Source organism: Artibeus jamaicensis, unplaced genomic scaffold (genome assembly GCF_021234435.1).
Source record: "Artibeus jamaicensis isolate MK-2021 breed Jamaican fruit bat unplaced genomic scaffold, CSHL_Jam_final contig_519, whole genome shotgun sequence".
In the NCBI taxonomy this organism is placed as follows: domain Eukaryota; kingdom Metazoa; phylum Chordata; class Mammalia; order Chiroptera; family Phyllostomidae; genus Artibeus; species Artibeus jamaicensis.
In genome coordinates, this window is record NW_026521871.1 from 33,952,967 (window position 1) to 33,973,042 (window position 20,076).

The following is a 20,076-nucleotide window of genomic DNA, read 5'->3' on the forward strand; positions in this document are numbered from 1 at the left end:
TTTCATTAAAAAAGGGGAGAAAATGGACTTCTGAGACACTGCTAAAAATAATCATTTCAAAGCATTACAATAAACAGTTTAAGGCCCTCAACTAGGGGCTAAATATAACATCTATTCCTTATTCATGGAGTATCTGTAGCAGTTTCATTTTTAGTGCTGAATGAGCTTTTTCTATAATCCTATTCTTGGAAATGTATTACTATTTTTACTATTAATGAAAAATTAACATCAAGATATAATTTCATTATGACATGATGTTACATAAATACTTTAAATTTATATTCCATATTTAACTTTTATCCAGTTTTAGCTGACGTTATTTTTAAGAGTTGTACAAATTACACATGTAAAGAAATATATTTGCTTGTGGATTAGAAGTCTAATCCACTATCAAACTTTTACCTGTTTGTACCAAATATTAACTTCTTAAATTCTAAAAGTTATGAGGCTACATGTTAAACTTGGTTTAAAAAAGGAGGCAGCAGTAATAGTCCAGATACACATACACAGAATCACCTGGGAGGTGACATGGGTCCTTCTCCAAAAGTGTAAAAATTTGGATAATGTGCCCATTTCTGGGAATACGTATGGAATTCTTTATCAGCTCCATTTCAAGCTGCCTTCAAGGATTGTATTAAACTTAATTATGAAAGATTACAAACGAGATGATGTGTAATTGGCACCAGCTGCAGTTCGTATGGGAAAGCATAAATACAAATAGAATTATTTATTTATTTGTATTTATTTACTATTCAAATGGCGGTTCTAAAACTTGCAGGGATAAAAACTGACTTTATTACTTTTTTCCCTTTCCAGTTTAAAATACTTCTTTACTCAATAGTAGTAGAGACAAATATCCCATTTAAAGACAATTTCTCACCCCCAAAGAACCCCAAAGCAGCAGCAATACAAAGCAATTTTCTTTCTTCCCCTAATTAGTAGCTCGTTTTTTTTTATACCATAATTAATGATTTGGGACCAAATTCTCCCCCAAGCAACTCTTATAAATTTTTGTTTTGTATTTTTTTCTACATATGGCCATCTACCTTTCTAGTTTCCTACTGAGATTCTTCATCAGACACTTTTTTAAAGCTGAAGAAGGAAATGCAGACTTCACCTGGGGAGGGCGGCTGGGCGGTGTGCTTATCAGGGGGGCCGGGCCCATGGCCGAGGCGGCGTTCAAGCTCCTTTCCCTTTCATCCTGGTAAATGCGATCTCTTTCAGCTTCTGGTAACTGCAAGAAATTCTGCATAGCCCGAAGGTTTACCAGCAAAGACTGGGATGCAGTCTTGGGGTCCTCTTCCTTTCTGAGAATTTCTGAAAGCAAGCCCTGCAGGGAATGAAAAGCACAGGGTGAGTGAGCCGGCTCTGCTCCCAGGCTCTGCCCAGCCAGCAGTGATCCTTCCCCTTCCTTCCCCACTCCGTTCAGAAAATGAACAGTCAGAAGCATTAATTCTGCATAGAAATACATTAGTTACAACTGAAGTGGTAGAGAAGAGAGCTTCAATTGTATTCTTAATTTTATTAAGCATCTGCTTTACATATAACATAAACTGAAACTTCCTAATTGGTCTCCTTCCTTTGAGTAGCTTAACTTGCCATGAAATCTTTCACAGAGAGACGATCGAGGGAAGTTAAGGATAAATGAAATGCTCATAATACAACAGCACTGAACTGTATAGTTCTCAAGCTGCCTAAACAAAGGCAGTGGGATGCCAGCAGCCCAATATGTAAAGATACAAAGCTATTTCCAGAGACACAGAACTTCCCGAGAAAATACTAGAAAATGAACCGCAGTGTATTAGAAAAAAAGATTGTGATGAAAGCATCATCTAAGATTTATGTTATGTTTTCACAGGCATTAGGAATATAGGTTATTCACAGGAATTTAGGTTATTCCTTAATTTCCAAATATTAGAGTCGATGAAAAGTGATTCTTTCTATTTACCACTTTAAGGAAACTATACTGACAACCCCAATGATTTTAAGTACTGTCTTGCTACACCATACCTCTGGGTTACAGATTGAAATTTTGAACTTCAGAAACCACAGATTAAATTCAAAATGCATAACCCCCTTTCCAGATTTCAGAAATCCATGAAAGCATGCCAAGGAAAAGAATAATCCAATTCTATAAATATCAACTTTCTTGAGCAATAAAAATATTTAATGGGAATAGAAGAACTTGACACACCATTCCTGAACTTCTTTAGGGTGTGTCTCTCCCCAGTAAGAGATCTTCTTTCTTTCTTTTTCTGAAGATTGCTTTAAAAAATGGATGGTTTCCCCCAATTTTATTTAAGGGATTGTATGAAAATAGAGGGACTAGAACATTTTTTTCTATCCATTGGATAGGCACAGAGCAGCTTTACCTCTTCAATCTTGTACATGAAATAATTCCTGGAAAGCCAAGGCATGTTTGTTTTCTACATTTAGCCAGAATATCCGTTCAATACAATACAGCTCAGAATAAACTGTTGTCAAGATTTCTGAATAACTTGCAAATTTCACTTTCCAGCAGAATTGTGGAAAAGGTGAAAGGGTACATTTGGGGAAGGGGAGGCAAAATGTCATGTCAAAATAATTAAGCCCCAAGACTGTAACATTTGGGTGTTTTCATGGTTTCCTGGAGATGCAGCGAACCTACTTTTGTTCCTTAGGGATCATGTCCCATATCGCCAAATACAAGAGTTAGGTGCAGACAGGATAAAAGTGCTGTCCACTTTTAAAAAATGATTTGTAGTCCGCTATTTAAGAAGAATCTCCAATAGGCTCAGAGGGGCTTGCGGGTAAATTTGAATCTCTCATTTAGTATATGCAACCAGAGTCTGGAAACTGGTCCCAAACTTTTAGTTTCACCGTAAGACATGTAACTGAAGAGTGAAGGGTATGCTTCCTTTCATTCATAATACTGACAAGTAATGTTGCAACTGAGTTTATACAAGAGCAAACATCCAGTCAATTTAACTACAATTCAATCAAACAGGCAGTCAATCATCCTATTTAATTTGCAAAAGGCCAACTAATTAGATTGACTGTGTTGATGTGTCATATTGAAACCAAAAAACACAGATCTCAAAAAAAAAATGCTTGAAAATAGGTGTAAAAAATAATCCATGCTCTCCACTCTTCTCTACCAAATGTTATATATTAAAAGATGCACTTGGCAAAGTAATCTATATTAACTATTAAGAAATGGAGATAGAAATGAACCAGTTAATAAACAGAATATTATAAATTCCTTGAGTAAAATATTCTAACATTCATTTGTGTTATCCCAGCACAATGCCGACTCCATGTGCTCAACAGACATTTACTAAGTGGATAAATGATGTACAGTCAGACCACAAAAGGAAAGACTGCAAACTGGTGATAGAAAGTTAAGGATAAGGTGTACTGACTGTCCATGGGTGCTTAAAATGGTAACTATTGATTTACTCAAAGTGAGCTGTCCTTCAATGAAAAGTTTGTGTGGCATTTTGTGAGATATTTATCTACAGTGAGTGTCAAGTAATTAAAAAAAAATAGATTAGGTCAAAAGGGATCTCAAACACTGAGGACTGGGAAGTTTGAAATTAGACATTTATAAACCTCAAAAAATAAGATGACATCTATTAAAAATGTTCCCCCTGACAGCAGGGAGCTCTAGTGAGACACACAAACACCGGAAGAAATACATAATAATATTCTCTATCAAATCTTGCCAACATGAGACCAAGTCGCTCCTGTAAGGCTGAAGTAGAAGACAGCAGGTCACTCAAAAGAGAATTTAGAAATTTCGCTACCCACAGGGTGATGTTGGCATGACTTCCCATTTGAGCTTGTACAAGTGTTTCAGGGGCAAAACATTTGATTTCCACTTAATTATTTGACTAGAACAAGTGCAGTTTTTCAACCTGTAATATATTAAAGGTCTAAAGTGATATTTCAAATCCTGAAACAGTCACAGCTGTAAAGCAGCCAGTGTAGACATCTCAGGTGTTTTAGAAACCTTTGGGTTTTTTCCCTTTTTTTTTTTTGGACCCAGGCTTTCAATGAGGGGAGTGCCCCCTGGTGGAAACGCTCGAAAATATTGTTAGAAAATGTTTTGATTAGAATGTGTTAATTACAAAAAAAAAAAAAAAAAAAAGTCATGTCACTTGAGACTAATTCTGGATGCACAATGACTGCTATTAGAATCCGGATGTGGGAATCGATGTTTGGTCCCGTTCAGGTTGCTGTGATCCAAATAGCTGCATTTATGGATTCAGGATGTATGTGGCCCCATTTTCCATTTTCCCACACTGGAAAATACAGTTCAGACTTGCCAGGTTAGGTTAAGGTCACTTGTAATCCTCTATGGAGGACAGTAAGAGGGATCTCTTACCAAAAATTCTTCTTCATGCTAAAAAAATAACATCATGGACCTTATTTGCTATCTCAGAATATACTGAAACACCAGAACTAAAGTATATTGTCAATACTGTGCACCATAGGTGCTCAATAAATTTGTTGAAAGAAATGTAAGCAAAAAGTTAGCCATTCTTTGTTTCTGAAAAGAACCTGAGAATCTGTATGTTATGTGGTAAGTTATCAACACCTCATGAATATTAATTTTATTGGAAATGAGAAGCTGCTTTTCATTGGGACTTCACATCTTCGAATAATTTCCTATGTTCTCTCCATATGAAAATATAAAATGGTTCTGCACTGTCATTACATGGTGGTTAATTGCAAATTCTAATGTTTTTCAATTAAACAGTGAACTTCCTGATGAATTCCTAAACCTTTTTTACATTCCGAAAAGCTTACAGTTTTTACAAATAAAATTCCTTAGTAATTGTACAATAAAAGAAACCTTCAACAAATATCCTCAGCACTTCCAAATGCTAACGAAGAATTCTTCAAAACAGCAGCTAAGTGAGAGAGACCGCCAGTCTGAACAAAAACCCTGTCTGGCCTCCTGCTCGTCTCCTCTTTGAATGTAATCACTGATTCAGATAGATTTTATCGGTTTCATGGAACTCCAAAGCCCTCAAAAGAAAAATACGATTTGATTTATAAAAAAAAACCCTACTACAAAGAAAATATGGTGAATGTTGTTCAAGGCTATACCTGCCTCTGTGGGCTGGTGAATTTTTAATCACATGTCCAGGTGGAAGGCCATTTTCAAGCTCCACCTACCATGCTGGACTTTCGCCAAGTAAGTTATAAGCAGACACATTCATCTCTGTCATTGGGGAGGCTAAACGAGAGCTGTCACGTTGGGGTAATAGCACCTTTCTACCTTTTATTCAATAGTGATATGGATAGTAGTCCTTTCTTAAATTACACTGTGAAGAATTATAGAAACACAGTAGCAATCTCCCTTATACTTAAGCAGGAAAATTTCTCTCCACCACATAATTTGCAGAACTCAAATTCAATAAAACATTGCATGATGGTCCATTACTGTTATCAGTTTTGAATAATCCATCTTCATTCTTTATTTTACTGGAAAATAGAAGTGTGCCAAAGACAAGGGGGGGGAGAAAAAGGGAAAAAGCTACAGGATGGGGATCCGAGCTAAACTCTGGGTTTTATTTTTAAAAAGGCACTAAAAAAATATACTTTCTTCTATCACAAGCTTGAGACGGCAGAGAAGTCGACGGAAAAGTATAAATCTAGCATCTTTGGCAATTTTTTTTTAGCCATAGGTTTCTATTAAAAAGACATCGAGTAGGAATAGCTGAACGAGTGATGTATGCTAAAAGCTGGTGTCCTCAGCAGCAATTAAAGAGCGTATGCCCCTCAATTCAAAAGCAGAAAAAGTCCTCCAAACAAGTAATTATATAAATATCACTATAAATTTTCAAAAAAGGTAGACTTAAAGAAATAAGTTATGTGTGCAAGTCATAAGAGAGGGGTATGATTTAATTTAGGAGATCCAATTAAGATGATGAGAAAATTCTCCAATTAAGAGTTAAACTTGTACAGAGCTGTCAATGACAAACATTTTCTCAAGTCATAAGAGCATTATCCATTATACTAATATTTTAACATACAATGTAGAGGGTGCCATCATATTTATCTGATCGTTATCATGTACCTTTGCATTTGTAGGTACATATTTTACATCAATTTTTTAAACCTGGAGTTGGAACTGCACATTGTAATAAGTGCACACAATGTGTAATGTGTGATTTAACTCTGTGGAGCGCGTCTATACATATGCATTAGCATGTGTATTTTCGTACTCCACACTCACACCATACACCCTCACTCTGCACCTGCTTTTATTGAAATGCATACACTTCGAAATAAACACACTACATGCATTTATATGAATGTATAATCATTAAATGCAGCTGTGTGTGCGCACGCGCGTGCATGTGTGTGGTTTTTAAGTGTGACACCAAAAATACGTGCATGCTTGCTTTCCTGTTCAAAATCCAGTTCCCAGAAAGTGGACATTTCAGTGTGCAAGGAGAATTACTCTTAGGTCAATCAGACAGCTTCGAATACGCCCCACAACCACTCCAACTGAGGAGTATCAATTACCAATACCACGTAAAGGTACAAAACCAGCCCCCTCTACCATCCAGAGCTCAGAATATTTGGGGGATGACTTTTTCTACACTGGCTATTATTACTGGAGAGGCAGGCGCGGGTTATCAAGCTGTACCAGGCTTTCCTTCTCCTCTGACTCTCAGAAAAATAAAGGCACTGTTTTTGATGTTAACCACAGAGATGACTATCTTTTCAAAGAGATTAACACGGCATGAAAAGAGAATTCTGCTTTTTTCCCCTCCCAGTAACAAATCCTACAAATATCTGTGGAATTTGTCAACAGAAGAGCCAAAGGCAGAATGAATGATCAACTCTTCAGAGTAAAGGCTGGGGCAATACAACCCAAGCGCAGACAGACTGCAGAGGGCTGGGGACTCCTCCCTGGTCCCCCTCAGCTGGACTCCCTTGTCATCTTTCATCATATAAAATAGACTTCCCTCCATGCTTTAAGAAGTTAACAGTTTGCTCAATTTTGTAACAGCTTATCAGTAAATCTGCATATGGCACCTGTGTGTCTGTCCATGTTGTCTTTGTCTGTGAGCTTTTAATTCAACTGAACAACCCTATATGTAATTTTTGCTCAATGCTGAGAACTACTAGGTGTTACTGCTATTTACAAAAATAAAGTTGCCATAAGCAGGAATATCTAGCCAGACGGTTGACTTTTTCACTCATTAATTCATTTCATTTTTAAAAATAATTACCACCCAATTGAATATAGGTATCATATTAAATTTACCAGCTAAAAATAAACACATTTTTTTAAGTTGTAAAAATACAGAACTAGGTAAAACCATGCAATTTCAGCCTGAGACATAACCTTCCATAATCACCCTTTTGAAACCAAAAGATGTACAAAAAACAGATAAAGAAATTGAAAATAAACACTGAGTTAAAGGCTTTGTCAAACATCCTGACTTTCAATCCAGTTAAGGCAAGCCAAAAATAAGTTGCAGCTGGGATTCTCCTAGGTATGGAAACTCTGCCAACAAGGAATTAATACTAGATTATTTTTGTACCAGAATTTTATTCTTATAATCATGTAATAAATAATGTAATTTATATATGAGAGGAAAGTATTAGTCACCCTCCCCAAAAATTGACAAGAGAAAAAAAACAGAGCAAGAAAGTTGAAAGGACACAATGTCCTCATTCTTATCAAAGTTACATGCTCTTTTTTTGTGTGTGCCCAGGCCAAAAATAAACACCATATATATCAGACGAGTTTCCAAAAAAAGAAATTAAAAATCCTCTCAGTCATAGCTTAATAGAATCAGTTTGTGTTTAGGATTTTTTAATCTTCAGACTCTCTTCTCTTCTATCACCCTTTCCCCCTTGTTCATCTGAAATGTCTCCCATGATGACACCATCTTTGCAGGCATTTGCCCAGGAGGACAAAGGTATAGACGCAAGGGACATACATACGGAAGCCAAGGTGAGTAGGCCACACCCAGCAGGCTGAACCTACCACAGGGCCTCCTAATGAGGCTGGGGAGGACACTGACAATAATGCGAAGTGGGAAAAGGACAAAGCGAAGAAACACTTTTTGGTAATAAGTCACGTATTATTTTTCGAAATGACTGCTTAACATTAAATTGCAGAAACTGCTAATGAGTCCCAAGTTGTTTTTTTTTTTTTTAAGTTGTAGAGGAACTTCAATAGAGCACATTTCTAAACTCCTGACTGATACTGATGGTAACATGGGAGGGATCGCAGGCTAGAAGCCTGGAGTCCTGCCAGTGGCCTTGACCAAGTCATGAAACTTTTCTCAACCTGCCACTACTGTCTATGATTCCATCATGTAAAAGCACGGGTAAGGCCAGTTTGAAATAATTTTCATAGTTAATTTATTCTTTCAAGGCCCCTGAATCAAGATCAATTTGTACATAGCTTCCTCTTGGTACAGGAGGTACATGATAGGGGAAGGAGTGATAAAATTTAGGCAACTCCAGGAACAGATAATAGTATGACCGCATGAAGAGAATAAAATGTTAGTACAAAGAAAAAGAATAAACATGAGTATAGATAGGACTGAAGAAGGTGAGAAAAAGAAAAAGAACCATTAACAAATAAAACAAAACTGACCTGAGTTCTGTTAAAAGCCACACGTGCAAACACTGCCTGGGAGATTCCTGCTCGTTTCAGTTCATCACGTACCCACTGGTAGATTTCGGAAGACACCTCTGTGTTGGTGGAAACCTGTTGCTCCAAAGGCTTATTCATAGATCTACTGACAGGGGGAGGGTGGTTCAAGTATTGTTGGTTTAAGGACTGCTGGGCTAAAAGTCTGTTCACTGCATACTGCTGGTTCAGCAGCTGAGCCATCACCAGCTGCTGGTTGACCAATTGAGGGCTGATGGGCGTCGACACAAGCCCAGGGTGCAGATTCGGAAGAGGGGTCCGGACAGAGGTCTGGCTGCCGTGGGAGAGCTGCGCGGGGGACGGAGGCTGCTCGGCTGTGTTCCCTGGGACCGGCTGCTGGCCAAAGTTGACGTGGTTGGCTCCTTGCTGGGATAGTTCAGAAAGACTATCCATTTCGACTAAAACGAATAAAAAGTAAAATTATGTTAAGTCAACAAGGAGGGGCACTGATAAACACTTCTGATCATGTCCTAAACAGAGAGTCGGCATAAGGCACATCAAAGATCCAATTAAACTAAGAAAATTTCAAGACAGAACTCGCCCTGCTGTGCTTTTACTTTCCTCTTTTGCAAAATTCCACAAACTTCAAAAGTGGGGCAATGCTTCCAATCTAATTTTACAATGTGGTTTAAACTTAAGGCGTGAAATCAATTCTATGTAACTACTTTTGGGGTCTAACTGCTATTCATTTTTGTTACTCCAGGAATGCTTATAAGCAGTGTTTACTTTAAGATAGTTTCTGCAAGTATACCATTTGCTTAAGAGCATCTAGAAAGAATAAACTGAGCTAAGAAAAGACATGATATGCAACTAAAGAAAGAGATACGCAATTATTTTCTTGTGATCTATATTAACTGTTATTGCTCCAGTCGAAAGATTTGAAAGGAAAAAAGATGGCATAAATGTTATCAACATTCAGTTCTTACCCAGACCTGAATATAAAGAAGTAATCAATATGATAAATAATGAGTGTTCATAATGATAAGTAATAATAACTGAGTGCATATCGAACACTGAACTGAGTATCCTATACAGTTTGCTTCATTTAATTCTAACCATCATAGGCAGCAGGTATACCTGCAAATATTTCTTAGAACTAGGCAGATGATTTATTGTATTGCAAGCCAGTCTACCCAGTGTTGCTAAGACCCAAATGTTTCTTGAAGAAGCTGTGGCTATCACCAGATGCTAAAGATAATCTTTCAAGGAAGGGACGGAGAGTTGTTCTGGTACAATGGTGATACTGACATGATTTTGCAATTTATTACCATCCATCCAAGATGAATCCTTCTCCCTGGGAGAGATCTCTCATGTGCACTGGCTGAGGGTCAACGCTAAGCATGTCAAATGCTCTGCTGCTGTATGGAGGACACTTGTTTGGTGCTCCTGACTAGAAAAGCTGAGCATGATGCTAAATGGAAGTAGGTAAGTCTTTCCAAATAGCACACTATACTTTCTATGTATAGAGTCTGGATGAATTCTAATCACCATTTCTCTTTTCATCAAACACTTAGGTTTTCTATTTAGAGGAACTTATCATATTGCTATAATCACTGATATATGCAAAACGTAACTAAGAATTGGGGGGAAAAACCTTTCGTATCTACCAGTGATATCAGCCCAGGTGGGCCATTCACAGGGAACAGTAATTCAAGCAATTATTCCAAAAATGATGCATTGTCTTCATTACAGCTATAAGCTATAAAAGGTAAAGAATCTGGGTAGATGGATGGTTTCGCTTCAAATATTAAAAGCTGAAACAATGCTCAAAATTCAGGTTCTTTTGTCCCCTAAAATTTTTAGGAACAGTTATGATTGTTGTGGTTATTAAATGAATGCAACAGAAGTGAACAGAAACAGAACTAAAACAGGGCATAATACGATGCATATTAAATAGCCCATTCCTGTGTTATTTTAAAATACCTTATTTGGAGGGTGCAAGTATGTGAAGGAAAACATTACTGGAAATTAAAACATGAACCTTAATCACAGTTTTGCTTTTGCAAATACTAACAACCTCAATAGGGACAGAAATGTCATCATCTAAATGCTTAGGCACAACACACGACTTCTGTCTGTCACTTTACAGTGTAGAACTTCACAGTATTTCCTGAGTAACAAATACTGACCTGAATTTGTATGTTAAGACAGTGTGCTACATTGGAATGTAAAGTTCTGAAATGATGCAATGATTTTTTCCCATAGGGATGGTCAAGCAGTACGCTCACTAAAACACTTATATGCAGGGCTGCAGATTAATTATATAAAAAATCCTTAATCTCAATTGTGGAAACTAGTAATGCAATTTCATTTCCTTAAAAATGGGGTGTAAAAATAGACACTTTCTCTTTCTCTTGAGCAAAAACAAAGAACATAAAGCATGATTTGTCTCTGAGAGAAATCACAGCTAATATTAGTTATTCAAGGCCTGGTTAGGTCTTCACTGAGATGTTACAAAATGACAGCTCCCCTCCCCACGCCCGGGTTTCCTGCATGTCTGACAACCAAGTCAGTTTGGCTGATTTAAACACAAACATTTATTGAATTTAATTATCTCATTATACTCATACCCACACCCCACCCTCAAAGAAACATTCTAAATTGATCTCTAATTGGGCAATCAAAAGACCTGGTTTTAGATGTGACTTTGATAAACCCCCAAATGACACATAATGGTATGTAGCCACCGCTGCAACAGTTTTTGCTTACCCATCATATCTTTTGTCTTCTTGAAATGTTTGTACCACCTTCCAAATTCTTGACATTTCGCTGCTGAGACATTTGCATAGTAAGTGCTGTTCACAATGGAAGAAATCATACTCTGCAGAAGAGGGGGGGGAAACATTTGTGATACATAGTGGAACAAGATGGAATGCAGAAATGGTTTCAATTGTGGAAACTGTTATTTTTTTAAATCAACTGAATACTGATACATTTTTGTTTCACACTTAACCCAAAGGCTCAACTTCGTAAAATCCATTAAGTAGGTCATCAAATGCTTATTTAAGTAGAAAGCAACCACCTACTGAGACCAGTATGAAGCTATCAAACCCAGGGGCTTTGCTCTAGTATTTATGGAATCCCCATCAATGTCATCTCTTCCTAGTCTGACAAAGTTTCACTGACCCCCAATAAACCCAATTATATAAAGATAACATCATGATCATTCATTCATAAAGAAAGGCAACTTAAGAGTTTTAGTGACTGTTCTACATCCTTGCTTTTCAAAGTATGGCCCAGGGACCAATATCAGCACCACCCAGAAGCTTACTACAAATGCATCATCCTCAGCCCACTCCAGACCTAGCCAATCAGCACCTGCATTTTAACTAAGATCCCCAGGGTCTTGGAGTGTGCATTAAAGTTTGGGAAACACCACTTGCACTTTCAACTGCTATGACCCTATTTTTAGGACTATAAGACACACCGGACCATAAAATGCACCTAGGTTTTAGAGGAGGAAAACAGGAAAAAAAATTTTGAAGCAAAAAAATGTGGTAAAATATTTAATATCCTGTGACCCTGCTCCACCACCACCCCCTCCAACAGTGAGCCAAGTACATTACATTCTGACTATAAAATGCACCCCCCTTTTCCCTCAAATTTGAGGGGTGCATCTCATAGTCCAAAAAATATAGTGTTCAATTTTTCAACTGGAGGTGCATCAACTACTTTAACGCTGTTCAAAGGCTGACGGACCACATTTGAGGAGAAAATGAACTACTGACAGAGATCCTCTATCAGAATAAAAACCCGCCTGCAATTCTATTGCTGGCTTCATCTACAGTATAGCTTGAGTTTTGCATTTCAAACTAACCATAAAAAATTTAAATATATACATTTCATGCTTACTAAATTTCTCAAAGACACCGCAAAAAAGAAAATGACCTACTCTGTCACTTATGTTCATCCACAAAACAGACAACAGTTTAACACAAAAATGAGGACAAAAATTGATTCTGATGTATTAGTAGGAGTTTTTTTAAACTCATTTTCAACAAAGGGTCTTCTTCTCGGCAGATTTTAGTTATGGTAATTTCAGTGGCTTAATTCAGTTATTTTTAACCACAGCACCCATATTCTCTAGTAGTAGCAGCTAAATTAATTTCCAAATGAGTCTCAGGAATAATGAAGACTCCGATGTGCCAACCCATCCCCCACTGCTTCCTATGTGTGGAAACATGAGAACTTGCAGTTCAGACTCCAGCTGGTCTGTGGTGAAAGAGTTCACAGAGGGCAGGCTGTTCAGGAGCAGTGAGCAACCAGAAAAGCCAGTTTGGGGACAAAAAGTATTTTGATGTCTTCTTTAAGCTACTTTTCATTTAAAGCCCTTTTGGTTATTACCGATTCTCCTAACATCCGTTACCAGTGTTAATTTTGTAACCCAAACGACATCCCTGTGACACGTGTATCTGAGGGATCAGTAAAGAACCTGCGGTGAAGGATCAGCTCCAGTTGCGTTATTTATGTGAAACATGGCTATCCTTCTGAAGAAGAATTGGGACATCCTTTTTTTTTTTGACACTTTCTATTTTATAGTCCTTTTCTCATTTTATTTCTCTAAAAAGGCATTCTTAATGGGCTCATGATGCCCTGCCATTAATCTAGTAGCTTGCAATTTTACTAAGAGCCTTCCTCAGTCCAGGGTACAAAAAGATACTTAGTGAGGTTGCCAAAACCAAAGCCAGAAGATTACCTGATCCAGTTAACAATCCGTCAGCTTCAATCACCTTTATTCTATTGTAATAATGGATCAATAAAGTCAGACACTAATAAAACTATTGAGATCGCTGATGGATAATGGTGATTCTGAAAATGGACGACAGTTGATGTTCTCCCACTTTGGTTCAATTTTGTAAAAATTATTACTCTTATACCTAGACATTCTGGCAGTTTCTTAAATGTTAATATAATAGTACATAGACCCTGTAGATGTAGTTTGTATCGTAATTTTCAGAAATATTTGAAATATCTAAATTTTGTTGAGGTTTTTGAAAAACATCCAATCTACTTGAGTTTGCCAATAGTTTTCTCTGGGAAATTTGCTCTTGGTTGCATGCACACCTACTATGTGCTTTGGCTGGTGCTAGTGCAGACAAGACATAGCCTCTGCCTATGGGAAGTTGACAGACTCGTAGGATAATATGTAAACAGACCATTTCAATTTACTGTGATTCAGTATACCGACAGTGCAATATAAAAATATATAAGTGTGTGTATGTGTGTGTGTGTGTATGGAAGAATACACAGTGTGTGAAAAAAGTCTGAAATATTTTTATACAACTAGAGTCCATATGTAAAGTGTGATGTAGTTCATTACTATCCATATGTGGAAAATAATATCCATATGTGCACGATCATCAAAGCTTCCCTCTGCCCTTGTTTAACCCTAAACTGGTAGGCTCTGTCCTCACGTGACTTTCTAGATACGTTCTACTCTTCCAGTGGTGGGTGCTCAGGGAACTCTGATTAATGTAAACGTTAGCCTAAGCAAGACATAAATCGAAAGGCTAATCCACAGGTTATGATGTATGCCAAAGCAGCTTTTTAGATTCTCGGTCTTTCTGTGCTTTGGCAGGGCTGGGAAATATTCTATGATTCAGGTAACTTGGGGTCACTTCACTTTATATTGGCACAACAAGCAGTAAATTTCACATGCAGCCACTGCAAGATGCTGTTTTTCTTCTCGTGGTAAAATCCTTATTGAAGTCTCAGGCATGGCACCTGACTAGACTAGTGAGGTTCAAGGGCCAGGGAGAGAGATGTCACACCCTTGTGGGGCTGGTGGCATTTGAAAGATCATATTCAGTATTGTTTCTTCAATTCGGAAAATCATAAAGAAACACCTACTGTTTTGATAATACTGAATATAAATGACAGAAAATCAAGATCGATGATATTTTCATAGGTGGTAGGGATGTAAAAAGGGTATACTAAATTCCATGTGTTTAAGGAGAGAGGCTTGGGATTCTTGTATATCAAACGGAGACATTGCTTTAAAAAGATTACAATAGGCTGTTGAGTTCACGCAGATCTGGGTTGCATGTGATCTTCCAGCCCAAGGCCTGGCACGTATTAAACACACACTAACTATTCACCTGATGAAACACACAATTAACTAAATCTGCATTCAAGTCCAAGACATGCTGCGCACCGGTAGTGTGACCCTGGTCATATGGACGATCACATTTCCCCATACTAAATGAGAGTAGCACTCCATCCATGGGGTTGTTCTGAGACTCCCTTCATTCTGGCATTTTTTTTTCATTCACTCACTATGTATTTATTGAACTCCTATTATGTGCCAAGCACTGGGCAAATGACTAACAAAAAGCAATGACTTGAAGAGACATACTATCTCCCCTTAGACAGACAACAAGCAAAAGAATGCATCAATACAACTAGCACCATGCCTGGAATGTAGCGAGCACGGACTTAAGTGATGTGAACTACTATGAAGACCCTCTGCCACTGCCTCCTCATTGGGGTTTTATTGTATGATGGATCACATCTGAGATCAGTCAAAAGACTATGCTGTAAATAACAGGTATCAGGTAAAACTGCAAATGACACAACTTTAAGTCAAATACATTTTCTTATGAAGAAGACTGTTAACTAAATTTAAGTTACAAGTCATGGGAAGACACCAAGGAAAATAGTACTTTCATTTGCTGCAATATTCAAATTGGGTGGCATCTTCTAAAGTTGGCCTGCACCTCGTAGCTGACATCAGGAAAACACACCACTTCCCTGACTGGGAGGAGGGACCAGTGCCCTCTCCCACTTCTAGCTAACAGCTGTTCACCCCTGCGGATATAAGTCAGGCATCTCTGCTTCTGCCTGTTCTGACTTCCCCAATATCCCACATGTTAGTACCACGATAGTACTTGTCTTGCTGAAGGCTCTCTACTAGAGCCTTGGTTCTTATCTCCCAATAGCGTGCATTCATCACAGGGCTGGGGACCTATTAGCTGATCACTAAAAGGGCAAAGAAATAAGCCCTACTGCAGACTACCAGAAAACCCTCCTCTCTCTCTCTCTCTCTTTTTTTTTGTTGTTGTTCTTAAAGGGCAGAGGTAATGGCAGCTGCATTGTTAAATGATTATTTTTAAATCATCACTTCTGGCCGTCACAATACAGCTCATAATTGAAAGGACCTTTGTTCATTAATTTGCAAGAGATCTCTCCCCAGGTTTTTCAAAATGCATCCACACAGATGTCTAGGAAGTACTCGGTGGTTATGTCATTCCAGTTCTCTCTCCATGTCTATTTATACAAGCTCTCTAACGCACTTTGAGAAAGACACGACTGTTATCGCAAGTTTTCCTGTTTAGTGGCCAGTCTGTGTGAAACATCAACGTTCAGGGAAGAAAGGAACTGAGCTGACAACAGTCGGTTTAAATCCCAAGTTCAGATGCCACATACGACACCGGCCAATGAACAGGCCACAGCTTTCTGTGCTGGGAAACAGAATTTGAAAGTCGGCAGAAATTGGCTGTGGATCTCATAACCCCAGTGTGACACGAGACTCTCGTCCTAGGAGCCAAGTTGTAAGCTTTTCTAAGATCCATAAAGCACATGTCTACTCCCTAGGAGGAGCCTGGGTTCTTTCTGGGAGTCTGCTGAAGTTCCGACCTGAAAGAATGCCATCCTCACAGAAAGCCCGGCTCTCTAGAATGATACCATCTGCCACAGGCTGAGCTTCCTTTCCAGCCAAATACATTATTTATAACCTTTCTAATTGTGAAAAGGTAAGGGTGGAATTTTTCTAAAGCCTGACTTAGACATAGTTAGAACACTGTGAACCTTTGCTCTAAAATACTGCGGGTCTCTAAATTTGAAAAACCAAAACAAAACCCACAAGGAATCAGTGGAGGTTACATAATTCTCTCCCAAAATGTTATATTCTTTCAAACCCCTGCTAGAATGGGATGTACACTGTAGGTATATATTTGTAACACATTCAGAAACTAAAGGAAAATAGGTTTATTTGTCTGCTTGGTCATCTCAGTAGCCAACAAAGAGGTTTTGCCTTCTGAAAAAAGAGGTTCATCACTTGGGGAAAAGCAGTGATCTGATCACCCTTAAAACTGCTTTGTTGTGCCTTTAACAACAACAAAAAACCCACCCCAAAACAATGCTAATCAGGTTATTCAATCATTTAAACCAAAACTGTTCATGCTTTTCTGCCAAATCAACCAACCACAGCAAAATCTGTTATCTCTGATTGCTCAGCTTCCAGTCAAAAAACAGTTAACCCCCACTATACCAAAAGTTTTCCAAAATACCCTCCAAGCTCTGCATGCTCACGGAGAAGAAAGAGAGAGCTATGTCATCTTTAAGGGTAATTGGCGTGCGGGACCATATTTGCATATTACAATATACTCTAATAAACTAAACAGCCTCTACCGGAAGCCAGCAGCTCCCTAGCATCGCATGTGATCTTCACACTGGCTTTTTTGTGCACTGTATTTTTTTTAAAACAGGACTGTGATATCATGATCAAAACTTACGAAAGACCTACCTATGGTTTAACTGAGGTGGGAGAAGGTAGCGAGAGGATCTCCAAAACGGGGGGTTCGCCCACATTTAAGGCTTTCCGGCTCCATCAGCAGAGAGGGCAAAGGCGACAGCATCTTATTTACACAATTATCTAAATACGATTAAACAGCTGATGGACAAATATTAAACTGGAAAATGTATAGTCATTTCGGCTTAATGTAATCCTCTTTCTGTAAACACCCAAGATGATTTTTTTTCAACCAGAACAGTCCTGACATCTCATAAGCCTAAGGGTGAATAGCAAGAGATTGTTTTTGATAGTTATAAATATTCAAAAGACATGCAGACCATCTGCTTTCATAATACAGGTAAAGCAAGACTGAAATGGTGACTGCTGTATAAAAATGATTCTTTTAACAAAGTCTTCCTCTCCTCGAAAACTATAAAGACAGATGTCAAAAACTGTTTACACAGAGCAATCAGGAGCGTGCAAAATGTAATATTCCTTTTACACACAGTGCTTGCTAAAGAGATTTTTTTTCTTTTTCTTCCCATCTGTGTGTTGCAACACATTTCTACAAGTTAAAAACATTTTTTTCAAACAGAGATCTCATGAATACCCAAAAACATGCTATCTGGTTTCTGAATGCTAATTAATTTCAACTAAGGAATCTGAATATCTTTTTTTGTAGGAAGGAATGTATGTTTTGAATTGGAATACTCTAGAGAGGCAGCAGGAGAAATAATCTTGCACAGGTTTAATTCTATAAGGTGATTTTCATGGTTCTACCTTGTCTGATGTATGTATATGTGTGTATATATATATATATATATATATATATATAGACACACACATATACACATAGGTGTGTATATATGCATGTACGCATGTATGTTATATCCATGCTTTAAATGAAAGGACATCACTGCTAATGTCTTCAGCATAAAGTCTAAAATAATTGTTTTCTGAGATAAATGTCTGCACGTGCAAACAGACACATACAGAGACCTTTAACTTCTAAGTCGATGTAGAGTGATGCCTCAAGCTCAGAACTGGAACACTGATCTTGACAGTTACCTTTTTATGTATTGTATTAATGGCATGGAGGCATTAAGCACCTTTTTATAATTTTCAATAAAATGAGCATTTACTGAACAATCTGTCAAACGGCTGGCTCTCTATTCTTTTACATTTTTATTTTTTGGGAAGTGCAACTTCATATACTCCGATGTCCCTCCCTTTTATCTGCATCCTGTCTGCCTGAGCCGTGCATTTTTACAGCAGGTTGTTCTGTATGTATGTGGGAAACTCAAAGGTCAAACTTTAATTTCAGATCAAATAGAATCAATTCCACATTTAAATGCAATTTTAACAGGGATTTTCAGGAAGTGGGGTTTTCCTTTAATCCCAAAGGGCAGTAAACACTACAAACAAGCTCTAAAAGGCATCCTATGAGATGGTGACATGGAACAAATTTATTGAAAATTAACAGGTAGTCCCATCTGGTACTTGGGGGTAGGAGGAAAAGGAAATGGGCTTCAATTTATGAGAAGCAAATGGCAAGATTTCTAAGTGTAATGTTCTGTTTGTGCATGTCAACTTGTGTTCCCCAAATCTTTCCCTCTGGGTCCTCTACTGCTTTCTAAGCTATTCTCTCGGGAGATACAACTGGGGCATATTCAGAATCTCAATTTGTTGAGAAGAAACTAATCATTTCTAAATTTTACTTAAACTCCAATTGTCACAGTTATGGCTCTTGCCTTCTTAATCAATCCAGTGCCTGAAAGTGGCACCCTCACACACAGTAAGTTTACAGGGGTTACACTAAAATGCACTGAAAATGGAAACTCGACACAAGGCTCTAAAGGAATACAAAAGGAAGCACAAAGAGAACACATCCAATTCTGTTTAATTTTCTTAGCACATCTCCGAAAGATGAAATGCAATCACTTCAAACACAGAAATTTAATAACTTAAATATCCAATTCATAATTTTTAAAGAAAATGTTGGTTCACAGTTCATATGGCTTTTCCACATAAAGTAATTTTACTAAGACCCAGATAAATACCTTTTCTGCAGATCCTCTATTCAGTTCTTTTGTGTAAGTACCTATCCAGATCTTTCTTATTATACTGGAACTTTCTTATTCAAACTCACTGAATGTTAGTAAAGAGCTTAAATTAGAAAATATTTGCTAAGAGGTGTATTATTACTAAGGGCATATAATATTTCAAATTAATTGCACATAGAGCCTTATATTTGTTCACCTGCAATATGAAGAGAACTGAAATAGAAATTCTCTAAGATCCCTTCTAACAGCTTTCAGATTCTATGAAGTCTATGTGTCTTCCCAAACAGAGGTCCTATAAGGTCTCCTTTTGTGACTAAAGATTCAATTGTAATACACGTCATCCATTCTCAGGCACTCACTGTGCAAACATATCCAACCTATGGTTTATTTCTACATGGTTAAAGTCCCTTGGTATCTTGCTTATAATATGGTTATTAAAAACACACTCATCACTAAGTTAAATATTATGCTACTTCAAAAAGGATTTTCACAAGTTTTCTATCAGATAAATCTAAATTCAATGAATTTGATTTTATAACAAAAATCATTCCCTAAAATTCTGAATCCGTATTAACTTGCATATTTGGAGAAGGCTTTCTTTTACTCTGATGGCGCTTGGGTAGGTAAATCTCCCTTTTTCTTTGGAGATCAAATTTTCTAGTATCTGTGCTTAGAAATAACAGAAAAGTGATCAAATTTGTGTTAAGTTCCAGGGGTCCTAAATAGAGCATATTGAAAAGCTTTAAGCCAGAGTTTTGGTTTTTATTTATTTATTTTTAGAGAGAGGGGAAGGGAAGGAGAAAGAAACATCAATGTGTGGTTGCCTCCCA

General features: G+C 37.6%; 1 protein-coding gene across 5 annotated transcripts in view; it reads right to left on the reverse strand.

The window, feature by feature from the left end:
- Positions 1–20,076, reverse strand: part of SATB1 (SATB homeobox 1) — a 98,921-nt gene that overhangs the window by 39,749 nt on the left and 39,096 nt on the right. For all 5 annotated transcript variants that reach the window (XM_037143973.2, XM_037143975.2, XM_037143974.2 and 2 more), the window contains 3 exons: positions 11,381–11,492; positions 8,615–9,069; positions 1,118–1,330 (listed from right to left, as the gene is read on the reverse strand). In XM_037143973.2, the coding sequence (XP_036999868.2) occupies positions 1,118–1,330; positions 8,615–9,069; positions 11,381–11,492 (780 nt within the window). The remainder of the gene's footprint in view (positions 1–1,117; positions 1,331–8,614; positions 9,070–11,380; positions 11,493–20,076) is intronic.